At 34.8% G+C, this 7,777-nt stretch overlaps 1 protein-coding gene across 1 annotated transcript; it reads left to right on the top strand.

The window, feature by feature from the left end:
• The first annotated feature begins 1,125 nt into the window (after positions 1-1,125).
• Positions 1,126-3,073, top strand: LOC127840483 (iroquois-class homeodomain protein irx-3-like). Its single transcript, XM_052368902.1, is given in 5 exon segments — positions 1,126-1,447; positions 1,755-1,861; positions 2,202-2,312; positions 2,314-2,453; positions 2,631-3,073. Coding segments are annotated over 5 exon segments (804 nt in total). The 5' UTR covers positions 1,126-1,444.
• The last annotated feature ends 4,704 nt before the right edge of the window (positions 3,074-7,777 follow it).

Here is a 7,777-nt window from a genome sequence, read left to right as displayed (position 1 = left end):
TATTATTATTATTACTTTATATTTTTATTATTATTACTATTATTATTTTTTATTAGTAGTAGTAGTATTAATAATAATACTAAAAATACTATAATATAATAATAATATTATTATTTTATTATTATTTTTATATTATTTTATTATTATTATTGTATATTTTTTTGTTACTGTTGTTGTTAAATGTTACACGTAGTTTGTATTGGTTATAGTGTTATTTGTGCATTTGCTTCGCTCTCCAAAAATCCTAATAGCGGTATTTAATGCACAAGTTATTAAAAATCAATTCGTTTTTTGCAATTTATATAATAAAAATATTTTAAATAAAGGTATCAAACATTTAAATAAAAACGTCAGTTTTATTTTTACAATGAACAGTTAAAAAATAAAATAATTATTTACATGTCTGTCAAATTTACGACTTCTATATCATGTCACATTAGAAAGGACTCTATTAATGTTAACATGTAAATCAGCGTGATTCGAAACAGTAATATATCTGTCAAAATTAGACAGATAAAATCATTTCTTATAAAATACATCAATCTATTCGTGTTAATTGCTTCCAGCAACACCACACTCCACACGAGAAACAATAGTAAGGGTAGATAATAGCAATTACCGGTAGAAAATTATTGAAGTTTGCCCACGAGTGTGTTTAAAAATAGCCAAGGGGTGGGGAAGTGATATAGAGATATTATTTGATTTTCGCAATCACTACAAGATTCCACGAGTCGATAACGATGTTCATCATTCGATGACATTTTAACTGTGGGCGTGACTAATGGTTGCACATTGTCGCCTGGTGATTATGAGATGTACGGGTAGATTTGCTGTCAGCCAATGAGATTGAAGGGATTAGGCGAGCGGATTCTGCCTTTACCATATATTGACGCGAAACTGTGTAACGCTTCAAAACAGATTTAACTCGAAGTTTAAACTTTCATCTTAAAAGCGAATCGCAAGAAATAAAATATACTTACAAAATAACGGATAACTGAATATTTTGGAGTTAACATTTATGTAAGGTAAGATATTGTTACAACAATATCAAGAAGGTCGATTTATGCATATCTAACATTTATTGAATACCGTTCTTAAAGTGCTGATTGATGAGTAAATTTTAATAAAATCAATGTCCTAGATATCGTTTCGAAATTAAAATATCCGAAGAAACCTAATCGTGAACATGGACATCAAATTGAAAATTTTATTTATCCATACATTTTCTATTTTAGACGATGGCTTCATTAGCGGCAACTTACGCCAGTTCTATGCATGCGCAGCGTTCTCCGTGTTGCCAAACCGGATATCCGGTAATGGCGGACCCTCTGACCGGGCGGACTGTTTGCTCTTGCCAGCTTCATACTGGCGTCCCTAGCTACCTTGCCCGGTACCTCGACTACCGGAAACACATTTCATCAACAGCGACGTTTCTCAGTACAAAATGGTAGGCTACTGTATAAGCTTTGCTTGAACGTTTATTCACAGTTTAGGTGCTTAATATATTAAAATATGTTAAAAGTGCTAGATAACTTGCAAAACTGTCCATTCTATTGATGTACAAAACAACCCGCAGACATGACTGAAAGAAAAAAAATACCAACGAGGGTTTGATCTGAAATTTGACGGAAGTTCTTTATATAATTGTAGTATAGTGCCCAAAGCAGCACATAATAATAAATACTGCTTATTGATAATATTATTAACGTATATTGCCAGGTTTTTTTATCACGCTTACGTATTTGTCTTTCCAGATGGCAGCGGACCGTCATACCCGGATGTACAGAGCCCCTCTCCAGGGAGGACACATACCGCATCCCTATGACGCAGCCCTGATGACGTCACATCCATACGCCGCAATGTAAGTACTTCGGTAGTACTCCATAGTCTCTTACACAAATATAGAATGTTTTACATGAACACTATAGAATAGAACTACATATAAAGAAAAGTAAAAGTCGACAAAATGTTTCGCTTTGAGTTAGTTTAATGTGATATTTTCAATCGAAGTTTTTTTTCTGTTTTCCTTTTTGTAAAAAAGATAGTTAACAACGATCCGGTAAATCAATATATGCTAACGCATAGATGTATTGAATTCATAATTGACTTCTGTTTCTCTGTTTGTTTACTTGACATGTAAGCCGTATTCAACAGTTTCTAAAAGCAGCTCAATTTTAATAACCCTCATTTTCAAATGTCAGGTACCCGGGTTTCGACATCAATGGAATCCGCAGAAAGAATGCTACTCGGGAGTCCACGAGCGCTCTCAAGGCGTGGCTCTTTGAGCACCGGAAGAACCCTTACCCAACCAAGGCAGAAAGTCATGCTGGCGATCGTCTGCCAGATGACATTGACCCAGGTTAGCACGTGGTTCGCGAACGCCAGAAGGAGGCTTAAGAAGGAGCGGAAGGCGGGCGATAGCGATATTGATTTGGACGATATTGACGTTGATGGTAAGGATCGTTTGAGGCTTTTCTATGCAGTACAATTATTTCAAAATATGTCTTTCGAGTACTTATACATTAATTTGATAAAATTAATAAATATATAGCGTTGTTAATTTTGTTATCAAACTCATTATTTTCTCTTAGAATTTCTCTAAATAAAAATAAAAATGTCTGTTTTTTCAGATAAGAAATCCGTTGCTGATGACACGTATGATTCCGATTCCATGACGAACAATACCGACAACTCCCGATCATTAACGGACGCTTCCGATGTATCTGATGTCGAAGAAACAGACGATAGTTCTAAGAAATCCCCGCTAACAAATGCGTGCAGAGGCTGTTTTCCACCGGATAGCCGCAATGAACTGTTTCTCGAGAGGCTTTCATCCCCGGCCGATTTAAAGAACTCTTCCACAATGTCATCAACTGCTGTTTCAACACTGACATTTGCCAGTAGTCTCGTCCCCCTCTTGTTTTCAAGCATACCTTCAAGCGATTCTACAGCCACAATATCTACATCTGCTGTGTCGCCAACTATTAGTTCTTTGGTTGGCAAAACTGTGAAAGAAAGTGGCAGTGGAAGTAAATCGAAGATCTGGTCTATTGAAAGCATTATTAGTGGATGAGATTTTGTTTTCGGGAAACCATAATATGTTCATATAACATGTATGATTTTCATAATATATAAGTTTGCTTAAGTTAACACCCATTTATATTTATAATGTCAAGATATTATATGAATGTATATTTAAGTGCATGAATGTATATTAAGTGCTACAGTTTTGTTCCGTATTGACACTAATGGACGTAAATAAATTGTTGTTATAAATGATGTTTTGATATCGTTTTTATGCAAATATAATTCTAAAAGAATTGTCAAATAAGAGCTGAACATGTTATAAAACGCGTGTTAATCGAATATGATATAACTTCAATTTGATAACATCTCTAATAAGACGCACATTGTTAAATTAAAAACGGAATGACTTTTAGTTCGATGCGGTTTATCTATAACAAATCCCTGCTAAACATATCATAATTTGATTCGAAAAAAAAACGGGATGACGATCATTTAATTTCCATTTGCATTTGAAAAAGTTTAATTACTTTTAAATAACTACCCATGTATTATGGATTGACATCTTTGACATTACATTTTGATATTTAAATTAAGCATTTAAACGGACATAAAATGAACATACTAATAACACATTTAAATTTATTAAGTACAAATATCGCGACCCGCATGCACTTGTATGAATCCCAAATTTTGTCAAATGAAATAAGTTTTGATGATTGGTTTATATAAATTAGTCATCGGAGAGTTAAACTTTAAATGGATTTGTGTGTAATGTTTTTAATATGATAATCTACCTTCCGCTTGCGATTGATAATATAAGATGTTCTTAGTTATTTTTTGCGGCCTCGGAAATTGTGTAAGAACAATACTACAAAAAACAACAACAATTAGTCCATAACCAACAAGGGCTCACTGTTTGTTTTATCTATCCCGAGTTTATGTTTATTGTTTCATTACGCGAAGATATTAATTAATTTTGATACAAAAGACGTATTTATAAAATTGATTACATTAAATATAATACAAATATATACACATTTTAATATACAAGTATATATATTTAATTTAAACACGGACAACCATACTTGCGTCCCTTACTAGTCCCTTTTTACTCACGATATTTGACAAACGTATGATGGTATCACTATAGTTTGCAGAAGGAATGAAATGCTGAATTCAACTTTATTTTCACGAACAATTATTAAAAAACATGAGTGTACTTCAAAAATGTGTAAATATGGGTTTCTCAAACAATTGTTTTTTTTATATTATTGTATTTTTTTATATCTTCATGAGTCCAGGTCGGACTTGACAACGGATTTTCTTTAGAGAAATAATGTATAGACAGCGTTACGTCTTTACATTCATTCTAAACCATTTTAAGCAAAAATAAAACAAACGTTCAATGTGCCGATTACTAAGGCTTAAGTATCTCAGTCATTTGTGTCGACTATCAATAATGCTTGGAACTCGGCAAGTATGAGCTTAATTGGTGGTCACCAAACCAGACAGTCAGTGTTTCTCCAATGTAGCATAATATGAAACGGACAGTTAAAAACATATCTTTTTTTTTTTAAATGAACAGTTGCAAATGGAGGCTATGATTAAACATCAACAAAATGTTCGGTGATCTCTAAAGGTGGAACAGGAATGCAGACACACTCACCGCATCCATTCAAATTGCATCTTCCGGGCTAAGAATTCAGAAACGTTGAAGGACACGCGTCTTCATGTTTTGTTTTTTAGTTTAAATCTATTTATTTTAGCTCGATTGCCTTGCAAGCATAAGGCTTATTTGAAACGGTCTCCAGTACGTTTCCTAGGTTTAGAACCAATACTCGGTATCATGGTTATCTAAAGAACGCTTCCACAGCGGGGATCGAACCCGTGATCTCCCGCTCGCTATGACCTCACGTCATGTGTTTTTAGTCCAATATGGTAACGTACTTCACAGTTGCAATTTAATAGCTCGCTATGACCTCACGTCATGTGTTTTTAGTCCAATATGGTAACGTACTTCACAGTTGCAATTTTAATAACTACGTTGATTCTCACAGAACAAGTTTCACTCTTTTCTGATATATTTCGCTTAAATAGACATTTTTTAAAGTGTTTTTTTACGTTAATTATGTTCTCATACGTTGCAAAAACAACACGACCTTAAATCTTTCAGTGCTGGAACCGAATTTTGAAGACCTTTGCAAACAGTTTGGATCCAGATGAGACGCCACATAACGTGGCGTCTCATCAGGATCCAAACTGTTTGCTATTCTGATAGTATTCTTTGAAAAAATCGAAGAAAATGCTACTTTTTAAAAATTCAGCAGACGACATTTTAGCAGACGACAAATATTTCAGCATGCAAAGGGTTAATCGTCGATTACCCGTAGTCTGACACGTTTGCAGCATCTAGACAGATGAGTCGCGTTCTGGGAAAACTGGGCATAATGCATGTGCGTAAAGTGTCGTCCCAGATTAGCCTGTTCAGTCCACACAGGCTAATCAGGGACAACACTTTCCGCTTTTATGACATTTTTCGATTAAATGAAGTCTCTTCTTAGCAAAAAATCCTATTTAGGCGGAAAGTGTCGTCCCTGATTAGCCTGTGCGGACTGCACAGGCTAATCTGGGACGACACTTTACGCACATGCATTATGCCCAGTTTTCTCAGAACGCATCTAGACATATGGCTTCAACACCCAATACTAGAAATTCGTCCCCTTACGGATGCATATACATTTCCCTATAAACTGTACCTGCGATTTCCACGGTAGAAGCATTTTTTTATTCATCAACGTTAAAATCAACGTTGCTCACATAAAACACGATTTAAAATGCGTTTTACTCGTGTTATTGCCATGGTTTTAGTGTAGATTTGAAAACGAATTAATGACTACTCTATACGGAATGTGCGGGTATGTCGTTTTCTGTATAGAGTATGAATGGATGAAATAAATATAGTGCACATCTTGTTTATTTAATTGATAGATAAAAACAATGGAAACCAAAGACATATTTTGTCAGCATGCATATATAGTAAAGAGATAAAGTAAACAAACAATGTGCACATTTATGTCAGTCAACAAATACTCAAAATAATATTTTTTTTAATTGGAATAATTTAAGTAAATAATCAGATTCTAAGTGTCAACGTGAAAGTCATTAACAGATAAACAATAGTTCGACTACGTATGTATATCCCCATCTAAATTTGAAAAAAAAGAGCATCTGTGAGGTTCTAAGGGTCCTTATTGCAATTAATCATTTCAAGATCTTTTAGCAGTTCTTGAAAACAGTTTCGAGTAAGCACATACAGAAATACCTGTCCTTGTTCCAGGTGAAAATATGAGCCACGATCTGGGTAATCTGGGCTTAATGCACGTGCAGTCCGCACTGGCTTACCAGGGACGATACTTTCCTCTTTTAATTAATTTTGTGCAGACGAAAACTTCCTTTAAACGAAAAATGCCATAAAAGCGGAAAGTATCGTAATTGACTAGACTGTGCGGACTGCACAGGCTAATCTGGGACGACACTTTACGCATATGCAATATGCCTTGTTTTCTCAGAACGCGACAAATATGTCCAGTGGTTAAGAGGCCTATGTCTCGCATCAATCACGCGAAAGGCCGGCAAACAGCCGCATTAGCGCGAGATTTCAGCTATCAAATTTGATATGCGATTCAATCCTGCACATACACGGATCTCGATTTGTTTATTTGTGTCCTAATCCTGTTTTCGCATTACAATTTGCCTGTTGTTCTAATGTTTGTAAAATAGTCCCACTCGAAACGAGACTTGCCATTAACACACGTAATCCTAGGGATGAATGTTTTACTGGCATCACTCGGGGATTGGTTTTCCAAATGGTCGACGTGTTAACGAAAGACAAAGTTGTGTCGTTTGGCAAATAAATGTGTATCCCTTGTCTCGAACAAATCTTGCCTGACATATTGGTTTGTATCCTTTAATACTCGAGTTGAATATTTTGTGGTCGAATTTTGTAAATTCCTCACTTGAAATTTTCAGGGGCATAGCTCTGTGTGAAAACGAGCAAATGTTTTCAGTCACGTGACAAAAAGTAGTCCGTTATCGATATGCTTGTATATTTTTAAGATCACTTGAGACCAATTACTGGTATTTCACACCAAGCGAGAAAGATTATAAATTGTTTACAAGAATATGAAGAGCTATCGATGGCGCCATTTCGGATTTGTGTCGTCTAGATTGGATGTACCTGTCGTTGAATCAAAGGTAATCTCGGCGATGTTCATTGGCACGATGCGCGTTTGACGACGACAAGAGCTGACAAGGTCTAACGTCACATGTTTCCCCGCCCATTTAGAAAAAAAACATATTGGAATGAAAGAAACATTGGAAATAAATCATTATTATTATTATTATTATTATTATTATTATTATTATTATTACTATTATTAGTATTCTTTTATAATTAGTAATAATGAAAAACTATGCCCTTTCAGCCATGGTACATTAGGACGTTGACACGTTTTCATTGCGAGTAGTCAATATGTATACACCATAAATTGCCAGTTATGAATGGGTTTTTTATTTGCACCATTCTCAAACATAAGTATAATGTAATTACTTTTGCTCTTTTGGCCCAAAGGAATCAAGTTGCCACACGAAACGTGTGTTTTGATTAAAAGATATTCGCGTGAATTAATTCATAATTTTCTAATTTCAATCCCGACGCACATTTGTTATTCTCCTATAATCACATTAATCT

This window comes from Dreissena polymorpha, chromosome 8, assembly GCF_020536995.1.
Source record: "Dreissena polymorpha isolate Duluth1 chromosome 8, UMN_Dpol_1.0, whole genome shotgun sequence".
Classification (NCBI taxonomy): Eukaryota; Metazoa; Mollusca; class Bivalvia; order Myida; family Dreissenidae; genus Dreissena; species Dreissena polymorpha.
Note: the sequence above shows the minus strand (reverse complement) of the source record. Positions and strands in the feature narration are given on the sequence as shown.